Genomic DNA, 23,176 nt, shown 5'->3' with positions numbered 1-23,176 from the left:
ACACTTTTTACAATTATTTTAATCTTTTACATGCTTTATCTGATCTCCACTTACAAAAAATATTCAATCATGTCTAACCATAAATTTGTATGCTTGTGTATTGAATTTTACTCCAAAATAAGACTTGTGATCCTAACTCCAATCTAGAAAATGAGTTTTTTTCTTTCTTTTTTGTATTAGATTCAATTTATAGACCTCTCCTTAAGTATCAGTTCCTATACTTGATGAGTAAAAAGATTATTTTTGCAAGGTAAAGATATGAGTAAAAATATAAGTAAAAAAGATTATTTTTGCAAGGAACCTTTGATAGCTAGTGTTATTTGCTTGGTGGTAACTTCCTGTTCCAATCAAACGATATACATAGATTTTTCTAAAATTCATGATGTGTAGTTGTTTCCAATTCAACAAAATTTATATTGCATAAGTCATCTAGAATCATTCTTAATTATAGAATTACTTGAAAATCTAAGTCATAGTGCACGCAAATGCTTTGAAGTGTTGAAAATTCCCCAAGTTTGGATAATAGGTTACCCAAGTTCTTATCCTATATATCAATAAAGACTACATGTGTTGACATGCTCTGAAGTTCTAAAATTAAATAATTTGTTTTTGTTGACATTTTTTTTCATATCTTGAACTCTATACTCAAATATTTGGAGTCATTCAACTAGATTAAGTTTAATAGAAAATCATTTATACCAAATTTCAACGAAAACGTTCCCTGATGCTCCTAAATAGTCCCCATAGTAAACATAACATAAAAATTAGTCCTCCATACTACAACAACACCATAAACAATTTAAAAAAGTTATTCCTATAAAAGCATAAGAATGGGAAACTAGATGAACAAACATGTCAATACAAAAGTTCTACCCATGATAAACTAGAAATAGAGAATAACATGAAACTCAAAATGAACTTGAGCCATGAACATCTCTCAAGTAGAGAATGACTTTTTCCACTAATGAAGGATCACATTTTAGTTGAGCCGACAATATACCTTTCCTTTTTGCATCGTTCTTTTTTAATACGTGGAATTTTATAATTGTTGCATCCTTTTGCCTTCATGATTTCCACCATGCATGATTGTAGTGTCAAGAAAACCTTGTTACATTTAGAAGTTGGAAATTCTTTGAATGCTTTAACCACAACACCAAAAAGGTCATCAATAGTGTTAGGTGCTTCTTTGTGTTGCAATGCTTGAATGGCATTGAAAACCCCAAGGTCCAACACATTTAAGTCTCGAGAGTTAGCAGGTTGACACATCAAATGGATGTCAAACCCATGCAAAATATTTCAGATTTGGTTCATATAATAGGTGAGTTTCACCTTTAGTTAACAATATTGATTTGCAAATTTTTATTTATGATTACCTTGTGCATTTTTAAAAATACTAATTCGCCAATCTTTTGCTTTTAAATTTTAATTTGGTAGGAAATCAAATTTTGATTGCAAATTTCAAATTTTCAATCTAGTGAAAATACTTGTTCATCCGTGTTTCACAATCTCAAGGTGGAAATGTATTTGTCAAAAAATCTTATAAATCTGGAGTAAATATATGGCACGATACTCCTACCAGAATCAATTAAGCTTCCCATGAATTAACAATAATGCCTCCTCCATTTAAAATATCGGAACAATTTTTTTAATAAAAAAGAATACATGTTTATTGATAGTGGTGTGCTCCACTAACACTACCAAATGCATGCCTCGTAACAACACAAGCACAATGATTCTTTTAATTAGTGCCTTTATCTCACACAAAAATTAAAGGTTAGTTAATAAAGGTAAAACGGGTAGATCAGTACCATTTTATTAAAAATCAATAGAAGTTAACCAACTTAACTATTTTTTTATACGTAATTCGATTAGAAATGTAGGATTGGAGGGAGTATGATTTTTATGGATGGATATTCAATCCATCTATGGAAAAAAATGTTAATGAATGGATCGAATCGCATTGGATCCATTAAATACTTTTTATGAATCAAAATGAATTAATGGATTATTTTGATCCGATTCATTAAGATATGGATTAGCATTGATCCGATGCATCCATTTGCTACCCCTAGGTATGATGCACGTGGATAAACTTCTAGCAAAGAAATCAGTGTGCTTTTCACTATATTAACGAATTTGAATGAGTTCTACTTCACACTTCCATTGATGGATCACTTCATCTCAATGGAACTCAAATAAGAAGAATGGAGCAACTTGAGGAGCACAATCCTCCAATTGCCTCAAATTAATGGCCTACCAACAAAAAAAGGAAGGGAAAAAAATAACTTTACAATTATGTCAAACACAAAGCTGCATATCTTACAATATATATATTGGAACCAACAAATAGCAATTGGCTATTATCCCAAACAGCCATAAACCTAAAGCCATAAATGCGCAAGCATTTGGCTAAGCTCTGCTCTGGTGTATATATAAGCCAACAGGAAGAGAAGAAATGCCGGCACAAATTATAAGGGCAATCTGAACTTTGCACTCTCACATTATGACGCAATTACACTTTGATTCAAGCTTATTTGGAAGGGGCTTCACGTTGTCTATTTTGTTAGGAAGCCCAACATTGCGTGTCAAAGACTCGTCAATATTTTCGTCATTCTCAATCTTGGAAGGGGATTTTACATCAACTTCCACCATCTTTGGCCTTGTTGCCTTCTGGGGTTTCATAGCACGCTTGCCAGCAGTTCGGCTGCGAGAGTCCTTTATATCGGAATTGGGTTTTGTCAATATAGTCACCGTTGGCTCAGAACCTTCCAATGGTTCCGAGTGTTCCTTTTCCATTGCTATCGTTGCAGCCTGATATGCAAGATCATGGATGATAGAGCTGCAAAAAAGTATAGTATTTGTTGCCTCTTCAAGTGTCAGGTTTCTAGCATTTCCTCCATCTTGACACTCCACCGTAACTGTGGATCCCTCTGGCATAAACCATTAGAAATCCGTCAGAAATTTGCCAAGTAATAATATTTTCTCCAAATAAAGCTTTAGTAGATAAAATAGATTACAAGCACTAAAGAAACAATGTACAATATAGGGAAGCAGAATCTCTTTTCAATAGAAAACAGAAGCGAACTTATCCTCCCCCACTAATAATAAAGTATTTGATCAGATTTCAGAGATCTCATAAAAGAGATAGCAAAACACAGCCACACTGTTAGTACTTAGTAGTATAAAACACAGGTTCCTGCTTACAAGTGCCCTACGGGCACTGGTTATGGAATCAACAAATAAAATGTTTTTTTTTTTTTTTTTATTGAAAATTACCTTGGAGTTGCATTGGGAATCACAGGGGAATGCATTGTTACACTTTCTAATAAAAAAATTGACTTCTGATTCCTTAACCAGTTCCCTTGGTTAGCGTTTGTCAAACAAAAAAGTTAATCCAAACACAACTTTTAACTGATAAGTTGGAAACTACACTACTAAATTGATGCTGACTATCTTAAGGCAACATAGCGATATCCTAACATATCAGGCACACCATTCAAGAGTATTATCCCTGTTATAAAAATATGTCAAGAGACAACCTTTCAAGGTATCCTAACCTACTCTCTTAGAAATCAAAACTATAAAATTTGAGTAGATCAAACTATTAATAATAGATAGAGCAGGAGAACCTAGAATAGTCATTCTATAAGTACATGTATCCCTTTAAATTGCCCAAAATTAGCATATGACAAGCTGTGGGCTATGGACGAGTGCATTTGAGAGATACAAGAGAATAGTAAAAGATTCTTATAGAAAATTTTCATCTCAATCATCATTGGCAATATCTTTTGTTTGAAATTTCATTCAGCAAGCATCATACCTATGCCAAGGGAGTACTCAGAGGCATGGAGCTCGGAAACAGAAGCTGCAAGACAATCACTGGAAGAATTTGGAACAGAATGTTCCTGAAAGTCTGCAATGGGGCACTTTGATACCAGCGATGGATCAACATCCACCACACCAGTATCCTTCTGACAACAGTTTTCCCCTTCTATTTCTGATTCTTCAATTGTAGAAGTGTTGATAGTTACCAAAGCATCCAGTCCATCAACACAAGAGTTCTCCATATCATGTTTCTCATCAAAGGATGACTCTGGATCCTTAACTGTTGTTTCCGTATTTGAGACACTGCTTACATTATTCGGCTGGTCTTCAATACTATCATTTGAAATAAAACTCCCATGATTTGGAAATGCTGACACTGAATTGTCATCATGCTGAACACCAGTAGCTTGGCTTACTAATCCTGAGCTACAGGCATCAGTTGTTCTACCACAATCATGATATTCAAGATTATCTTCCCTGACAACAATCAAACCCATAGAGGAAGAATCAATTACATCTGTTACTGCATTTTCTGAAGCTTGCATTTCTCGTAGATCTTGGGGTATCTCTTCCAGGATGCTGCATTCTGTATTGCCAGAGGAAGTTTCTTGTGTAGCAAAACCTAATCCATGGTAAGAATGGTTTGACATTCCAGAAAAAGATAAACCAGGGCTTGGAGGCCTGATCCTAACATCATATCCATAGTCTACATCCAATTTCCTGCCACTTGACTGCCTTTGGACACGAAAATCAGAATGTCTTGCTGAGCTGAAATCGGCAGATGAAGTGGTAGAATAACTGCTACGTCCAGTTGAGCTTCTAATACTGTTAATGCTGCTTCTTGCAAAAGACAGATCATCATAAGATAGCGTCGTGGCAGTAAAAGTCCTGCCCTGAATTACATGTCCTTTGCTACTGCTTGACCTTTTCAGTAGTACAGAAATGCCAGTGCCTTCCAAGAGGTCCACTTTCAAATTTGAACTATCGTTGGAAAGATACAACTGCTGACCGCTAGAATGATTATCGGGCTTCTTGTCATCAACCCCTGACTGGTCCACTTCAAGCTGATTGGCAGGCATCTGCCTACTTCCCTCCACCAGTGAACTCGAGAGAGAATTTTGTTGCGAGTGGTCCTGAATAAATTCACTGGGAAAAGTTTGAATTTCCACAGCATCTGGTTCACCAAGGGGAAACCTCATGTTACCCACATCAGTCTCTTGAGGCAGTTCAGACACAACGGTTAGTTGGTCTGTTTTGGCTGATGGTCTATCTTCTGCAAGAATGTCTGTGGAATTCACTGAATTTTCACTGGAAACAGCCAAATTTGCCTCCGGGATTACATGTCTCAACAATGTGGTTTTCCTGCTACATTTTGGACACAGCCTAAGATTCTTCTCAGTTTGATCTGTGGCCTCAAGAGGGCAACCACAATTGGAACAAATTGTTGTATTCTCAAAACCACCAGTTTCAGAAATGTCCCCTATGGCATGGGAAGTTTCTAAGCTTTCATTGAATTCTTTGTCAATACCATGATAAAAAGAAGCTTCAGATTCAGTAGGGTCTAAAGCAATCACAGGGCCTCTAGTTTTGTTGTGCAGGACATCAACTGATTCATTATTGATCTCATGCCCAATGTTTGCATTTAATCCACCAATTTTATCAAAGGAAAATACTTCTTCACGAATATCAGTGTATAATATCTTAGATTCACAAGCCATATCATCTTGATTGTGGTCACTCCCTTCAGCATCTGGCACAAAATTTGTACCATGATCACAGCTTGCATTGCTACTTGTTGTGACAGAGGAGTTCCTAGATACCAGGGAATGTTGTGCAGAATTTGCTTTTCTGACATATAAGGTTGTACTTGGAACACTAGATAAGAGAGGCCTGAACATGTTCTGAGGACTTTTTCTATCCTGCACAGCATTGTAAGTTAACAAGCAAAATTAAGCAGTTTGATTCCAACCAACTATTTGAAGGCATAAGAGAAAAGATCAAGGCAAAAGGTGAGGGGAAAAGGGATGACTGAACAAGTTTTTACAAGAAAAACTGATGACTAAGAACAGAAAATGTGTTAACCTTGTTATGATAAATTGATAATCATGTAAGTGCATGCACGTCATTTTATATGCAGCACAAAAAACAAACTCATCCATGACTTTATAGAAGCCATTTACTTGAATAATTGTCTTATCATGTGTAGTTTAAAAATAAACTTACATAGGAAAGAAAACATGCACAAGTTAAGAGATTATGCAACAAAATACCATTTGCCGGATAGCAGAATCAAAAGATCTTTTAGGAGCAGAACTTGGGGACACCATCTTGGCTGACTTCTTGGAAATTGAAGGAGATTTGCTGTTTGAAAATGAACCATCCCTTCTTGAACCAAATCGATCTAGACTACCCACTGGGATGGACTGAAGAGAGTCCAGATCATCATCACTTGAAGATACAACAGAACCTTTGCTGTGTGAACTAGATTGGGCTCGATCATGACTATGAATATAACTGCTGCTCCTGGAAGGAGTGGGAGACATTGATTGCCTACCAAATTTAGAAGTAGAATCCCTACTATTTTTGGATGCTGGAGATGAACCTCTCACATATGATGCTGGTTGATCAGCCAAAGAGGTACGGAGATTGAGAGGAGCTTCAGAAGAGAAAACAGGAATATTAGTCTGCCATCTTATCTTTGGTGAAGCAGAGTTTCCACGGCTTGTCTTAACAGGGGAAGTTCCCCTAATCCCCAATGAGAGTGCAGGACTACTGGAGCCAGTGCTGATTCGCCGAGGAGTAGGAGTGGAAGGTCTAGGAGCAGGTGTTGTGGGCTTAGTTGGAGGAGGAGATGACCTTCTTGTTGGAGTAGCATGCCGTAAAACTTGAGTTGGACTAGAATTTGGTGTTGATGAAGACATTCCCCTCGATTGCAATGTATTATTCCCAGAACGAGGGGATGAACTTAAACGACCTGGACTTGCACTACCCCTTCTGCTTTTGTAACTTCTCTCTGTCTGGAAGAGGACATCCAACAAAAGATGGATAATGAGTAAAACAATAGCTAAATTTTTCATAAAGAGGAGAAAAAGACAAGGAATTTTTATTTAAGAGGCATTTGTGCATAAGATGGATTTGAAAGCACACCGTAGATGATCTTGATATGGAAATAGGTTTACTCCTTGGCCTTCCTCTGCTTACAACATTTAATTCTCGTGGTTCATCATCTAAAGAAGGAAACAGTGGTGTGTCCGGAGGTGTCAATAACCTTTAAATGATTAAAACAGAAACACGGCATCAGTAAAGTAATATGCACATATAATTCTCAACCTTTGCAAAAAAGAAAAATGAATTATTGACCAAACAAAATGGTGCACTATTAATGTGAAAGAAACACAACTGCAAACAGTTGGACTTGAAATCATAAAATTTGATCATACAACACAAACACAATTTAACAAGGTAAAATTTATAAAAGACAGAAAAGACTACACACCAGTCATAGTCATTCTCATCACCATCTGCATTAAGCAATTCACTGGTTTCTCCTCGACCGGGAATGGATATCCCAAGCTTGATATCAGGAAAATTTCTCAACTTTGACGCTGTAAATTAATATCCAAGACAAAGGGTAGAAATGCATGAGTACCACCCAAATAAAGCAATCAAAAAACAGATACATTCTCTTCTCAAGATGGCAGAAAAGAAAATTACAAAATGAGTCTTCCAAGTCATCAGATGGTTGAAGCAAAAAACTCTCTTCTTCTCTGGACTGCATTTCACTGAACAAAGCAAGATCGTCATCTTTCTCTCTTGAGGGCAATCCGCTTTCAAGACTGCGCCCACGCTGGTGACTGTCTGATCTTGGCTCTCTAACGGGAGAGCTTCTAAATGATAGGGATGGTGGCATCTCCACTACCCAATGCAGTGTCCAACAACAAGTGTCACCTCAAGTTCTCTATACAATCCAAGCACAAAAACCTTCAACACCCTAACTAACAACATATGATTATTAACACATACCACAAGCTCACAACAAATTCAATCTCCAAACAACAATATCAGCAAAACCCCACTTTCGTTCACCATGAACTCTCTCCTCAGGTTTCATTACTCCTTGTCTAAACACTCATACCCAATGTGATTGAGTCAACCAGCCCACATACCCCAAAACAAACAAAACTTATTTTGGCATATTAAAACATTAACAGAAACAACTGTACCATTCAAAACGCAATGAGTAACACTCCTGAACACTCATGCAATAAGCATCCAAAACCAATGTTGAAGATACCCCTCAACCTGAAACCCAAGAACACTTGTCAGTAGCAAATCCCAATTACGCCGTTGCCATCACCGGCCATAAGGGTAGCCAATTCAAATGGAAAAATTCAAGCTTGAGCACCCATTAAGTCAAGTTCAAAGCACACAGCCAAACTTGGTTCACCAAAAATTCTCACCCAAGTTCGAAGATTAAAATACAAAAAATAACAATAAAAACAAAAACAAAAAAATAGAGCTTAAATGCCAATTACAATGCGACGAATGTTGTCTCAGACACCCGGATATACAGCAGCATTCATGGCTTCTTCAGAGCAACCAAAAGTACAGATCAGAACCAGGGTGATCCAACGGTTCCAACAAACTCTAAAAAAAAAAAATCCATTATTCTCTCTCCTCAAACAATTCTCTTTTTTTTTTCAGCTCTGAAAAAATAAGAATATTGCACTGCAATTTGAGAATAACAATATTAATACTCAACCAAAACCTTTGTTGTTGTCCTTTCAAAATTTTATTTGTTGTTTTTTGCTAAACAGCAAGCATTCTTTCCCTTTATTTTTTTTCTTTCTCTTAACCTTTTCTTTTCAGCTTCCTTTTCATTCTTTTTTTCTTGCCGTTACCAATGCCTCGTAGATTCCCAATGATTTCCATTTTTTTATGTTTTCTAATTTTCACAATTTTGTGCTTGCGTATAAGAATTAAAATGTTGATTAGTCCATTTTTTATGTCTTGAATTTTTAGTTCCACTTGTTATTCTTATGAACTGTGTTCTACCTTTTTAATTGCCAACAAAAATGGGATTGAATGCGACATTAACTAGTAATACTATGAGACAAATATGTTAATCAAGTGTCTAAACATCAGTTAAGAATTAAAAGAATAAATATTTTTATTAAAATACGTAAATTTTATGATTAGTTATTCTTTTTGGGTTATTTTATGATTTCTACTATAAATATATTTTCCTTTTAATGTCAATGTCGTAAAAATATTTATTACTTATTCTTATATTAGCTAGACCCGTATTATAATTGTGTTGATCGAAGGTTATGTAATGGATGTTCAGTTAATGCCTACGGAGTACTAGTACTAGTACATTGAAGCCAAGTTTGAACTTTTGAACCCTTCATCGCATGAACGGACCAAAAGTAATATTAATGCCGTTGGAATTTATTGGGGTCAATTTTTGGAACTAAGCTATTAAATTTCTTATCACATTCAGTAAATGTACGTTACATAAATCCGTAGAGCAACCAATAAGTTTTGACTCGTTGAACACCCTAAAAGGAAAAATAAAATATACTATAGTATTAGAAATATTCTTCTATAATTCAACTTCCAACTAATGGACAAAATAATATGGGTTTTATAAAGATTCCTCTATTTAGAATTAGCATAATTTATAATGTACTAACAATCTTGAGACACTGTATAAGACACCCAATATGTGTATAATAAAGTCCATCTCACGAGGACTGAACCATCACGGTCAAGGGCATCATTTTGGTGAGGTTGGCATTTTAAACAAGTTGATACGTCTTAATTAGTTTATTTGTGGCCTAAGGTTTCTATCTAGGAAAATAATGTTTATAAAATAGTGCGTGAATTGGTGACAAACGAAAAGGCCAAGAAAGAAAAAACTTGAGAGGAAAGGAAAGAAGACAGAAAAGAGTTGTGTGGGGGCAACATGGGATAAAGTCAACTTAACAACTGAGTTATCATTAACCAATAGCTAGCTGTGTACACTAATGCGAAGATTAGCGAATCATGTCACTTTAATTGGTTGGTGGTGAAGGAAACTTAAAAGGCTAGCTATGCTAATGATTTCAATTGCTTTATGCCTCTATCTCGTTTTTGGTCCTAAACACACTTTCCCAAGCCTCGTTTAACACTGCCAACGGTCGTGGGCATTTGTTTTTCCATCAAATACAACAGGGCATAGAAAACAAGATGCCAATGCACAATATTCACCATTTTTAAAGAGGAACTTACCAATTTTATATAAAACTAGTTTTTTCAATCCACTAAGGGTCAGTCTAGTAGGAAGAATTTTAAATAAATGCATGAAAATTTAAATTTGATTCTCACTGTTGTTTGCATAAAAATAACTATTTTTTCCCTTTAGGAAAAGCTTAAGGAATAAGGATGGAGATCTTCAGCATTTAATTTTTTTTTTGGATAAAGTTAAGACATTTCCCTGAAAGAAAAAAAACTAGACTAAGCTCTTAAAATATTTATATCTATTTAAAGAATTAATTTTCTATGATGTATATTTTTCATAAGTATGAGTTTCCATTCAAACTTCTAACAAATATTTAAAAAGTATACCTACCAAATTTTTATCATACACATTTTTTTAAATCATAATATTGATATGTATTGATATGAAGTTGTTTTGCTTAAAGTAATGATAAATTTTTATCGTACGTATCACAAGTATTATTCTTCTATCACAATTTATATCATATATATTTAAAGTCAAAAAATTTATTATATATGATAATTTTTATTATTGAATGAGTGTAAAATCATTTTTTACTATCAATTCTTAACCTATTTTTTCTCTTTTTTATTCATTAAATTTCAAAACAAGATTTTGTTTTTATTTGTTATTCACTTAAAAATTTATAATGCATCTTAATTATTATTTTTTTTTAAAGGAGAACAAGGAGAAGCCCTTCAAAAAGCTATTTTGTGATTATTTTATTTATTTGTAGCAACTGAACTTGGATACCAATTATTTTTATATAACAGTTGGTGCATATTATTCAACAACGGAATTAGAGTGCCTTGATTATTATTTTGTGAATTTAATTGGCTTTAATTGTTAGTTTTAAAAAATTTACACTAGAAATAATATTTGTTATTAAATTTAATAAATTTATTATATATATATATATATTTATTGTGATTAGATAATAATGTAATTTTTTTTTTAATTTTTGGTACATATATTTTTTGTAATACATATCCTATTCTCTTATTTAATATTCCTTTTATCGTGAATCATGACTACATTGATGATTTAGACTTGGTACCATTTATCATAGCAGTCCCTTTAAATAACCCGACAGGGTTAGCTCAACGGTTATAGCATGACGATGCATCAAGACCAAGAGATTTGCATCTTAAAATATTTATTAGAAATATTAAAATGAAAAAATAAGCCATAAAGTATTATTACTATTTTTTTACAGAAAGTATTATTACTATATTTCTATCATTATTTTTCACGTGATTTTAATTATTTTTAATTAAAATATTTTTAACCAACATATTTAGAATATTCGCTAGAGAGACTCATAATTTAATTTCAATGCCTGAGTATTTATCATATAAAAAAATCATTTCACCTTAGATTATCTGTTGTTTTAAAATATTAATTATTTTAAAAAAGAATTGTTATCATTGAGCATTTTTACTGAATAATATAGCATATAAATTATTGAAGAGATAGTAAATAAAGCAATTTAATTAAAGTCAATTTGGAATATAATTACATTTTCTTGAGACTGAGACTAATGTATGCTTTTAATTATTGTAAATGATCTTAAACCATGGATATTTTGTAATAGATAAATATGTGTTATTTCATTAATATCAAATATTTATTATTTAATGTCTGAGATGAGGATTTAAAAAAAGAGATTAAATAATCTTAATTCTGAGAAAATATAAGTTCCTTTACTTCACTAATGTCTTTTCATTTCACTTAGTAGTTAGTAACTACTTGCTGCTTGAATATCAGCATGGAATTAAAATTAATTTGCTCCTTTTGAAAATCTTTGACTGCTCTTAATTAATCTAAGAAAATATAAGTTCCTTTACTGTTCTTAAAATAGTTTTAGTTTTTTTAACTTGTACGTATGAATATTCTGTCAAAAAACATGCATGAAAATAAAGATAATTTTTAATTTAAAGTTTCGAGAGAAAAAAAATCAAATTATGTTATGAAAAACAAGAAAACAGAATATTTAAAAGATTTCTACAAAGGATTTTTTTCCACAATGATATTCTTGTGCATAAGTTGTTTCATTGATGGCAATTTTGTTATACTCAAAGTCTTTGTATCGCTATGGATTTAGATGAAAGTTTGAAACTGCGACCTTTCAATATTCCTTTTAAGTTGAAAACTTTGGTGATGGGTTTGATCATCACTAATGTTCCAATTTCCATAGTTGCCCAACTTTTCTATTTGTACCAACTATAATTTGCGGTGCTAAAAAAAAAAGCACAACGATGATAGCTATAGACTTGTATTCATGTGTGTCACACTTCGTTGAATGTCTAGAAGGAAATGGAAATGTGCATAAGGACTTCTTAAATGGCAATGAGCTATTAATAAATGTCCTCTAGCTTTAAAAAAGAATTAGGTGATTATTATTAGTTGTTGACTACACCCCTATGATTATTATAAGTTGTTGACTACACCATGTAAAGATAATATTTTCTTTTAGTTTCTTAACAAATAATTGTTTCTTTTTTTATTCATGAAAATGTGTCATCTGTAATCTTTATTTTCATAAAAGAAAGGGTAAAATGAGATGTTTTTGGTGAAAAATAAGGACCAGACTTAACACAATTTGATAAATAAGGGATTATAAAGAAATTATGTCTTTTTCTTTTGTGAAACTAAAAGCGGATAATTATATATTTATAAGGAATGAAAAAATATTTAATTTTTTGTTTTGATCGAGTAGAATAACATGCCCTAGCTATTTGAATGGTCTTCGCTCTCTGGTTTTCTATAGTTATAGAGCATAATTTAAAAAATTGGATCAGTATACCGTAGTCTAATGAACCGGTTAATTAGTTAGTGACATACATGGATGGTTCATAAAATTGAAATTCTACTTGGACATACCAGTCAAGAGCAGGTAAAATCTATAAATTTTAATTAATTTTTTGGGTGAATTATAAAAATTAATTAATGATTCAATAGTTTAGACTTATTGTTATTGTTTTTTTTTTTTAACGAGTAGACTGGTTCACCTATTCTCACAGAAAATTAAATTGAAAACTTTCTTTCCCATGAATCAAATCACATGTTATTTGGTTACTGAGGCATAGTTTTACCATCCACTATTTTCCTATCATTTCTTTTCAACGATTATGTGAATTATTTATTAGTATACTACTTTAGTATATTACTTTTCAAATTATATATAAGTGAATATTTTTTTATAATAAAGATATTCATTTAATATATATATATTTATTAATTCAAATTTCATTATTTAAAATACATAATATGTTTAGTTTATATTAATCTTTAATTTTATCTAACTTAATTTCTTATAACTTTATATTATTATATAATATCATTAATTTAACTATAATTGAATTAGTAAACGATGAATTCATATCTTCGTTATTCTAATGATCGTTTTGATTTTAAAAATAACATTGAATTTTAGCCTTTCAACAAGTTTTCCCCCCTAGCAAATTATCTAAACCTTGTTAAGAAAAGGAACAACTTGAATTCTAAATACTCTGAAATAGAGTGATGAGGAGCTGCTGGAGTAATGGACATTGACATTAACGAATATTGTTGTTGCCCCCCGAAATAAGTGACGAGCAACTTATTAAATTCAATTGCCTCTTGGTGTGTTCTAAATCGTACGTAGCCTGACCAACTTGCATGTATCATTAAGGTGGCAACTACACAAATTAATGAGTCTCAATATTGTGTTTGCAAATTGCAATATCTCAGAAATCAAGTAAGATGGGTTCTCTGGCCCGACCAAACTCACTCTTTTTTCGAACCAAAGGACCCGGACGTGCCCGGAAAGTACCAAGTGAGGTTTTGGCTTTTCAGCGTTCCAATTCAAATGGTTCATTTCCCTCATCAGAACAGCTTGAACTTGAAGCAAGCCAGAAGAACATGGAAGCACCTGTTGTTGTAGTCACTGGAGCCTCCAGAGGCATTGGCCGTGCAATTGCACTTTCCTTGGGTAAAGCCCCATGCAAGGTCAGTTAGTTCCTTACTACTTACTACCATGCATCATCATGTCATTCACTTATTTGGGTTTGCATGGTTACTACTTTATTATTACAGGTGTTGGTCAACTATGCCAGGTCATCCATGCAAGCTGAGGAGGTTTCCAACTTGGTACCTACAATAAACTTTCTTCCTTTCTATTTTTTTTTCTTAAATACATTTTTGGTCCTGAAATTTAGTGTTTTTATTTTTTATTTTTGTATCTGTAAATTATTTTTTTGTTTTAGTGTTTTTATATCTGTAAATGTTAATTTGTTAGTTTTGTTTGAAATATCCGTTGGCGGATTCAAATCCGCGACCTCTTTCCTCTCCCTTCTCGTTCTCTAACCATTGGACCAACCTTATATCTCTCCTTCCTCTCTATGTTTGTGGTTCTTTTTATTCTCATGCTTTGTGAGCAAGTGTGGCCACACACAAATTACAAGATACAAATTGATAGTACACAAGAAGATACTAGAGTAACATGTTTGAGGGAAATATGATAGAAAATCGGTTAAGGTAATTTAGACAAGAAGACTACTGAAAACACAGTGGTGCGAACGGTAAGTATGATCATTCCAATGGTGAAAGAGAGTAGATTGCATGAATTTAGTCTTTGACTGAGTTTCAGTGGTGTGTGTGATCCATATAACTGACCTTGGCTAGAGAGGTCATTGTTATACTTGAGTCATATTGATAGATCCACGAGCTTGATCGGATTTGTAGATTGTTATATGCTTACTGATCGTATGAACTCTTATTTATTGGTGTTATTTATAAGTGTTCAAGCTAGCTAGCTCGGTTATGCTGATTGACTAAACTGCATTAATTAATTTATTTGATTATTACTTTCAGATTGAGGCGTTTGGTGGACAAGCTCTTACCTTCGAGGGAGATGTTTCAAATGAGGCCGATGTGGAATCTATGATTAGAACTGTGAGCAAATATTTTACTTTGATTTATTAGACTGATGAAATTATTCTACCTGGTTAAGTGATTAATTCGTATGTGCAATTCTTCATCCGCAGGCAGTTGATGCTTGGGGAACTGTTGATGTATTGGTAAACAATGCAGGTAGCTTGGATAAATAATAAATTAAGCACTTGTGCTATTACTTTTTTATTTATTTTAATTTAAGATTTCATACTAAAATAAATATCATGGGTTCAGGAATTACTCGAGATGGTTTGTTAATGAGAATGAAGAAATCACAATGGCAGGAAGTTATTGATCTGAATCTCACTGGTGTTTTTCTTTGCATGCAGGTATAGCTGTTTTTTTTTTTTTCCTTTCAAATTCAAAATATAGGAGCTGATGGTTTGCTTTTTACAGGCAGCAGCAAAGATTATGACGATGAAAAAGAAGGTGACACATCACACTTTAAATACAACCTCAGAGAACTCTTTGGCCATTAATTGGACTTCTTTTTGTCAATTCAACATTTTCTCCTTTATCATTTCTTTATGCTAACAACAATGTTTTATGTAATTTACTAGACGTTAGTATGTTATACTGTTATTATTATTGATTAGCTACTAGGTTATATTTCTGAAAAAGTTTTGCATTCAGCTATTAACCCATTGCGGGTTTGCAAAATGACATCTAGTGGTTGCTGAATTAAGCTCTATAATATTCATATCAGAGTTTACTTGGTACTTTTGCAGGGAAGGATAATCAATATTACATCAGTTATTGGTCAGGTTGGCAATGTTGGACAAGCCAATTATAGTGCTGCAAAGGCAGGGGTAATTGGCCTCACAAAAAGTGCTGCCAGGGAATATGCTAGCAGAAACATCACTGTAATTTTTTGGTCCTGATATCCAAAGAGGCAAGTTAATTATCAGTTGGTAGATTTAATTAAAACTCGGCATTTCATTACAGGTTAATGCAGTAGCCCCTGGGTTTATTGCATCTGATATGACTGCCAATCTACGACCAGGCATTGAGAAAAAAAGATTGGAATTAATCCCCTTAGGTGAGTGACCAAAATATTGTTAACTCTAAAGCACATTTGATGAGATTTTTAAATAACTGAAGATGAAGATGTACACGTTGCCAATAGCTTACTGTTTTCACCTTGGATTCAGGAAGACTTGGCCAACCAGAAGAAGTTGCTGGACTTGTGGAATTCTTGGCTCTTAATCCTGCTGCCAATTACATCACTGGGCAGGTCATTTATTTATTTATTTATTTCCCTGTTGGTTTTCTAAATATTCAAGTCATGCTCAAATGAAAAATGAGTTTATTATGATATCCTGTCCTAACATCATCTTAATCTTTTGTAACTGATTTTATTTACTTTCTTTGGTCCAATTAATCTATCAAGTGTTTGAATAAACCATAATTTCTATCTAACAGGTGTTCACCATTGATGGAGGTTTGGCAATGTGAGTCTCAGGAATCTGTTTCCGTATATAGCAACTTGAACTTCTTTACTTCACAGTTCATCTCAAAGGCCACAGAATTTCAACTTCTGTCATGGTGCTAGTTTGTTCTATGCTGATTTATGCTCAAGCTAGTAATACGTGGTGACTTATTGTAGAAGTTTAGTTGAGCTTTTTAACAGGTTGCTTCTTGAGATGAATTCGACATATTGCTGCATTTTGGTGACTCTTATGGGTCACATTACATTTTACATTTCCTGCAATTTACCAATTTTGGGCCTTATCTTTCCCTAATGATGAGATGCTTGCGGTCATTTCGGAATAATTATTTGATGTTTCTGGGGGCCTGGAACGAATTTCACCGGTTTAATATTGATTCAATGACGACACCATTAGGTCAATAGTATTTCCGATCTGTTAATTAAATCGATCAGCTACACTAATTGGTTTTAATAACACTAGATAAAACCTGCCAAAGGCTTGCTTACATGGGATCTAGACCAACTATGATCTCAAATATAATGCATTATGATAGTATCCTTAACACATTTAGTAATTTCAACTCTCGAGATTAGAATAAGAGCCTCATCAAGACATGTTCATTCTAGACTCATTACAAAACTGTATGCCAGACTTGAGAGCGTAAGATGCTTGGTGCCTTAAGTATGTTGTCTGCAAAAGGAACTCAATTTAAATGAAATTAAACCTGAACAAAAACCCTAGGCAAAGATTCAACATCATTGTCAATGGCATCAACATCAATCATGTGAACATTAAACCATCTACTAAGAATTACAAGAAAATTCTAGGGAAAAATCAAAGACAACGCACATCTTTTAATAGAATTCATCTGAGTGCAAAGTGATAAAATTCCTGAATTGATAAATAAGGGTTGCAACATGAATGCATGAGTGCAATCAAATTCAATTTTTCCTCTAAGAAAGGGAAATAAAAACCCTAATTACCTACCCGCTAAGGATTGGATGTCTTGGAGGCAGAGAGGTAAAGGAAATAAAAAACCAAAAATTTCGGGCTCTCCCTCTTGGTAGCTTGGTGAACCTGCGAGGTTTGTGGATTTCAAAGGATGGCTCCCTCTCCAAGTTGTGCAAAATTGACTGCAAAGTGTAGGCGGCAAAAGATGGCTTAGTTTTAGCGAGGTTTGATGGACCCGAGTTTGAATGGAAGATGGCATTGATGTATAACATTAATAGTTGTTTAAGTTATATTTAAATTCATAGCAAAGTTAAGAATTGTTAAAAAAAAGAAGTTAAAAAGACGGTAGAGGGTAAAAATGCGTAACATTAAAAGTTGTTTAAGTTATTAATCTACAAGCTATGCTTGTGTCTTTACATTACTGTATCCTAAACAAGTTACAACTTTGCTATTTGCGGGATCCTGACAAACAGGTCCAAAACAAAAAATCATCATCCTTCACAAATTAAAACAGACAAATATTGATGTGGTAATATTATGAAGCATTCTGTATGACAATAACAAGGAAATTTGAATTTCTGTTCCAATCAGTGTATGTCAGTAATCTCTGGACAACCTTCACTAGCAACAACAGTCATAGATGAAACTATTTTGAAAGAAATTATCCAACACATTCCACCTGCAAGGTTACATCCTTGATTCCAGCATTACGTAACAGATGCAAAACCTGCGACTTGGCGGATGTCTTGTCTGTATCTGTTGACACGTGAAGATGCATCGTACCAACTACATCTGTGTTTGTGAAGTTCCAGGAATGAAACTTTTGAATGCCATAAACACCCCTTATCTTCGAAACATTAATTAAGGCATCCTTCAGCTCATGCTCATGCGCCCTTGGCACTCTTTGGAGCAAAACTTCTGCTGAATTTTTTAGCAAAGGTATCACAGAAGATACAATTAAAATAGAAATAAAAATTGAGCAGGCAGGATCAGCAATAAGCCATCCCTTGTACTTAATCAACAGGGTAGATATAACAACACCAACACTCCCCATGGTGTCAGCAAGAACATGCAAAAATATCCCTTCCATATTGTGATCAATATGGCGATGGTCATGCTCTTTACGAACAAGTGGAGCATCTTCATGACAAGAGTGCCCAGTTTGATCATGATGTTCACCATGGTCATGGCAGTGGGCGGCAGCATCATGATGCTTAAAGCTCGGAATGCTGTGTTTGTCTTCATGATCATGACACTCACCATGATGCTTCCTCTCATGACTACAGTGGTTATGATTATGATGATGGCCATGATCACCAGGGCATGAATCGTCTCGGCAATCACTTGAAACTGATATATATTCTTGATTGCTTCCATGGATTGTTGTTTCGTGACCATGGCTATGCAGATGATCATGATCATGATCATGGTGGGTGTGGTGACTATGCGACTCCGTGTGTGCGTGCGAATGGGAGCATGATGATCCAGATAATACATGGCCATGAGCATGATGATGCTCCTCATGAAAGAATATCAAGCCAATGACATTGACCACAAGCCCTCCTATGGAGACAACCAACAAGCTATTAGTTGATATCTCCTGAGGATCCAATATCCTCTCAAAGGACTCCACCACTATGAGTGCTCCCACAAGAACCAGAAACACAGCATTAGTATACCCTGATAAAACCTCAAATCTTCCTCTACCATAGTTATAGTGATTATTTGCAGGCAAACGAGATATATACGATGCATACAACCCAATGGCCAAAGCAGCACAATCAAACAACATGTGGCACGCATCCGATATCAGGCCAAGACTATTGCTCATGAACCCAGCAGCAAACTCCACAACCATATACCCAGCATTGATTAGAAGAAAAAGCGCAATCTTCCGCGACTTCCTCTCGCTCAAAACATGTCTGATAGGCTTCATAATCATGTCACCCGAGAACTCCCCTTCATTGGAAGAATGAAAAGGATCCAAGTCTCTAACACCAACATATAGCAACAAACCACAAAGCAACAAACCCCAGAGGGAAAGTTCAGGGAAATAAAAAAGCTCCAACACCAAAGTGCAAACAAAAGTAACCAGAAACTCCCTCGAACTCGCGAAACTATCATCATCATCATTATCATCACCACTATAACTCTCACTCAAAAGCACACCGAAAACAACAGTATTCACCAATGGCCACGCCAAATTCCCAAAGGCAACACTATCTTCTTCTGTCTCAAACACGAAGAAACTAACAACTGCGGGAACAAATAGAATAACAGTAGTGAAAAGGAGAGTAATTAACCGAACCCGTTTGCGGCCGAGCTGTTTGAGAGTAGTCCCGGAGTCCACGAGCCGGTAGTGGGCGAGAAAGCCGGAGGCGAAAGGGAGGATCAAGGGCCAAATCCGGCGGGTGAGGCAAGCGGGAGAGAACGGGAAGCATTCGATCCGGTCCCAGCCGAAGGAGAGCAGGAGGAGGCCGAGGGAGAGGGAGAGGAAGCCGCGGAGGTTGTGCCTGTAAGGGTTTCTGGGCCGGGCAGCGATGGAGCCCATTAACTCGGCGAGGATCATGGAGGCGGTGCCGCAGTAGCGGAGGGCCTGGAAGCGGAGGAGGAAGACGAGGGCAAGGAGGATTGATTTGGTGACCAAGATTCTCTGCTGGAAGGGTGTGAGGGATGGTGAGAGAAGAGGGTGTTTGGGTTTGTGGTGGAGAAAGGGGTCTTTGGAGGAGGTGGAGGAAGAAGAGAAGAGGGAGAAGGAGAGGGTGAGGGAGAAGGAGAGGAGGGAGACTAGGAAGGAGAAGGGGAAGAGGGAGAAGGAAGGAGAGGAGCGGAGGAAGGGAAGGAGGGAGTAGAGGGAGCGGAGGGAGAAGAAGAGGAGGAGGAAGACTGAGGATCTCGATTTCGATTTCGATTTCGGGAAGGAGAATGAACGGCGGGTTTTGGAGGGGGTTGGGGTTGGGGTTGGGGTTGTGCTTGAGGAGTACCAGAAGGCGGGCTGGGTTCCCGGAGTGCCGCCGAATGTGGTGCTGCGCGGAGGCACTGAGAGGCGATGAGGACGGTGGTGGTGGTGGTGGTGGTGGTGGTGAGGGTGGGAGTGGGAGTGATCGTTATCGGCCATGGTGGCGGCGGGGTAGGGTGGACTGCGAGTCTACGGGCAAAAGAGGGGATATTGCAAGGTGTAACTCACTCAAGTGTTGCTTTATGCACAACCAACAAAATAAGGAATAAAATTATATTTATATAGTTTTTTTTATTTAAAAAAAAAAACTAAAAACTAGTATAATTATATTCTTTTTTGCTAAAATATTTTTTTAGTTTCCGTAACTAAACCAAAATTTGGTTTTAATTCTTGAAAAAAAAATGATCTATTTTTCATCCTGAAATTTATTACAATGTGTCATTTTTGGTAGGGAATTAAGATTAGATGGATCGGAGAACTGGACACATATCCCTTTCTCTATTTCCTTCTCCGAGGCGGTGTCATTACAAGTGTATATGAAATCCCAATAATCCTTTCCACTGTCAGATGAGACAGACCTTAAACAGATTCTGAGTCCAATTTTTACGTTGGATCCAACTTCGCACAAACCCCAAACAAAACCAAATTTGAGGTTTCTCAAGGACTCACTAAGATAAAGAATCGCTTTAGTCACTAAACCCTTGTTTGGTTATTGTCGTGTTACTGGCAATTTAGAATGTTACACAGGATTATTGCGTTTTTTTTTTTTACAAAGTCTTATTGGGTTTTACAAATTGTTATATTAGAAGTAATGTAAATAGTGTACTTTTTTTTTAAGAGAATGTAAATACTACACTTGAATTGTGATTAATCTGCGTATGTTGGACAATGGCTGATAGAGGAAGCAGAGAAAAGTGAAATAAATAAATTTGGATCATATAATCTATAGTCAAGATTTAAGATTAAACTTACATTATTACTTAAGAAACTCATGATTTGCATCCGTTAACAAATCATTATAATGAGCTTATTTATTAGGTTTATTCTCTTAATTAAATTTACCATTATCAATAACACTAGATCAAAACGTGTTTTTGATCATAAGTTGCAACAACATAAAATTATCCTCGTTTACCTCTAGTAGTACTTGAATTCCCCCCTAAGTCAATATATGGAACAATTTCTCTGGTCCAAAACAATTAATATGGTTTAAAGCCATATTTATAAGTGGAGTTTCACCCGTCTCCATGCACTTCATACAATGACACTAAATTCCTCCTTCATTAATAAAATACTATTGTTGTTTAACTTGTTAATCAATTTGTCAACCTTATTGACAAACTCTGGTTTTAAGCCCCCGTCTCTTATAACTTTATCATTCATCCAATTTTACTTGAAGGATAACAATTCAACTTTTGCATATTCATGACACAATATACTTTTTTTTTATACTAAAATTAATGACACAATACTTAATAACATAGGAGTAGACATTTCCTAATTAATAAATAAGCATTTAATTATAGTTACACAATACGATAAATATTTTAAATTTTGAACGTGCAAACCAACATCATACTTGTAACACGAGATCAGATCCTAAAGAAACAATCAATACATCACATACTAAAGCGATTAACTAACACTAAAAGAACCTGTTGAAATAAATTTGAGGGCAAGTTAAATGATTCCAAAAAAAAATTATTACTCATTTATGGCTTCAAATTTTAAGTCAATATATTTGAAGCTTGCCGAATCATTTTGGAAACAACTATATTTACATTCGAATTAGTGGGTTTTGCATTTTTAGTTTTTTACTTGTCAGATCCGTGGTAAACTAATTTGAGAACTTGTGCCATAGAATTTATGTAACTTTGCATTGATAATCATTTTTTTAATGGAATTTTATTAAAATTAAAGGCCTAGAAGCTCCCCTTAGGAAAATTTATACAGGCAAATTTTTTTTGGTAGAGTTAAAATTTAGAAGGAGGAGATGAACCAGACAAAGTCAGCTCTTAATACATTGTAAGTAAATAAATAAAAAAAAGGCATCACATGAAATACACGTGACTTAGACAAAGATTAATTCAATCCGCATATAGCCGATAGCCTGATAGTACATCCGCATAATTTGGTTTGTCTCACACACAAAACATGAACCATGTAATTATGAATATTATGGATGGCTTTAAACATATTGTAATAATTTACAATAACCGTTAATTAAAAGATTAAGTTGTAGCCTTAGTATCAAAGTGACAATAATATTACGAAAACTTCTATTCCAAACCAAATGCAAACCATGAAAGATACCCAAAACTCATTTTAATATAGTAAAACTGTTTGGTAATCGATTAACTAATTATTCAGTAAACGGATAAAAAACAAATTATTGAATACAAAATTTAATAATTAGAGCTTTGCACCTTTTGATTATTTTCGATAATATATTTTAATTAATTTTTAGTTTTTTTACTAGTTAAAAAAATCATTTGAGTTTTAGATAACAAGTTTTTTAGTAACTTTTTTTTTTATAGTTTTTAGCGTTTTTAAAATGAAGTAATATTTTTAAAATACTAACTTTTAATTTTAAATTTTTTATATTTTTTTCTTTTTATCCTTGATATATTTATCAAATTTCATGCTTATTCTTTTTAATCAGAGACATGGTTTTCTTAAATATTGAATTCAAAAGTTTATTTAAAGGTCTATATATTAAATTTTAAAATAGACCAGATAATTCCTGTAAAAAAATAGACGAGATAATTTTCTTAGGGCAAATATATTTATAGCATGAATACGAAAATATTATAT

General features: G+C 34.4%; 3 protein-coding genes across 8 annotated transcripts; 1 reads left to right on the top strand and 2 right to left on the bottom strand.

Moving 5' to 3' along the window:
* Positions 1-2,096: 2,096 nt before the first annotated feature.
* On the bottom strand, positions 2,097-8,611 carry LOC114421601 (PHD finger protein rhinoceros-like). Of its 6 annotated transcripts, XM_028387613.1 has the most exons (9): positions 8,594-8,611; positions 8,361-8,472; positions 8,049-8,127; positions 7,540-7,783; positions 7,322-7,430; positions 6,973-7,093; positions 6,096-6,842; positions 3,821-5,744; positions 2,097-2,930 (listed from the first exon to the last, which is right to left on the bottom strand). In XM_028387613.1, the coding sequence occupies exons 4-9, from the start codon at positions 7,733-7,735 to the stop codon at positions 2,497-2,499; spliced, it is 3,531 nt and encodes a 1,176-aa protein (XP_028243414.1). In that variant the 5' UTR covers positions 7,736-7,783; positions 8,049-8,127; positions 8,361-8,472; positions 8,594-8,611; the 3' UTR covers positions 2,097-2,496. The 6 variants fall into 6 exon arrangements, with proteins under 6 accessions (XP_028243414.1, XP_028243417.1, XP_028243413.1 ...); XM_028387616.1 differs by lacking the exon at positions 8,594-8,611 and having other exon boundaries at positions 7,540-7,816; positions 8,361-8,548; XM_028387612.1 differs by lacking the exon at positions 8,594-8,611 and having other exon boundaries at positions 8,361-8,548.
* Positions 8,612-13,723: 5,112 nt separating this feature from the next.
* Positions 13,724-16,826, top strand: LOC114424403 (3-oxoacyl-[acyl-carrier-protein] reductase 4-like). Its single transcript, XM_028391241.1, has 10 exons — positions 13,724-14,077; positions 14,165-14,218; positions 14,942-15,022; positions 15,115-15,160; positions 15,257-15,351; positions 15,419-15,451; positions 15,751-15,885; positions 15,968-16,061; positions 16,174-16,256; positions 16,445-16,826. The coding sequence occupies exons 1-10, from the start codon at positions 13,832-13,834 to the stop codon at positions 16,475-16,477; spliced, it is 900 nt and encodes a 299-aa protein (XP_028247042.1). The 5' UTR covers positions 13,724-13,831; the 3' UTR covers positions 16,478-16,826.
* Positions 16,827-17,751: 925 nt separating this feature from the next.
* On the bottom strand, positions 17,752-20,608 carry LOC114421600 (probable zinc transporter protein DDB_G0291141). Its single transcript, XM_028387611.1, has one exon. The coding sequence runs from the start codon at positions 20,519-20,521 to the stop codon at positions 18,065-18,067; it is 2,457 nt and encodes an 818-aa protein (XP_028243412.1). The 5' UTR covers positions 20,522-20,608; the 3' UTR covers positions 17,752-18,064.
* Between the last annotated feature and the right edge of the window lie 2,568 nt (positions 20,609-23,176).

This window comes from Glycine soja, chromosome 8, assembly GCF_004193775.1.
Source record: "Glycine soja cultivar W05 chromosome 8, ASM419377v2, whole genome shotgun sequence".
In the NCBI taxonomy this organism is placed as follows: domain Eukaryota; kingdom Viridiplantae; phylum Streptophyta; class Magnoliopsida; order Fabales; family Fabaceae; genus Glycine; species Glycine soja.
This window is presented reverse-complemented; position numbering and strand designations above follow the sequence as displayed.

Bases quoted from the DNA above. Each gene is read 5' to 3' on its own strand.
- LOC114424403 (XM_028391241.1), top strand. From the start codon at position 13,832: ATGGGTTCTCTGGCCCGACCAAACTCACTCTTTTTTCGAACCAAAGGA. The intron at 15,023-15,114 runs GTGAGCAAATAT...CTTCATCCGCAG, and splicing joins TGGAATCTATGATTAGAACT to GCAGTTGATGCTTGGGGAAC. The intron at 15,886-15,967 runs GTAATTTTTTGG...ATTTCATTACAG, and splicing joins ATGCTAGCAGAAACATCACT to GTTAATGCAGTAGCCCCTGG.
- LOC114421600 (XM_028387611.1), bottom strand. From the start codon at position 20,521: ATGGCCGATAACGATCACTCCCACTCCCACCCTCACCACCACCACCAC.
- LOC114421601 (XM_028387613.1), bottom strand. From the start codon at position 7,735: ATGCCACCATCCCTATCATTTAGAAGCTCTCCCGTTAGAGAGCCAAGA. The intron at 7,431-7,539 runs GTAATTTTCTTT...ATTAATTTACAG, and splicing joins TGACTTGGAAGACTCATTTT to CGTCAAAGTTGAGAAATTTT. The intron at 6,843-6,972 runs GTGTGCTTTCAA...GTCCTCTTCCAG, and splicing joins CCATATCAAGATCATCTACG to ACAGAGAGAAGTTACAAAAG.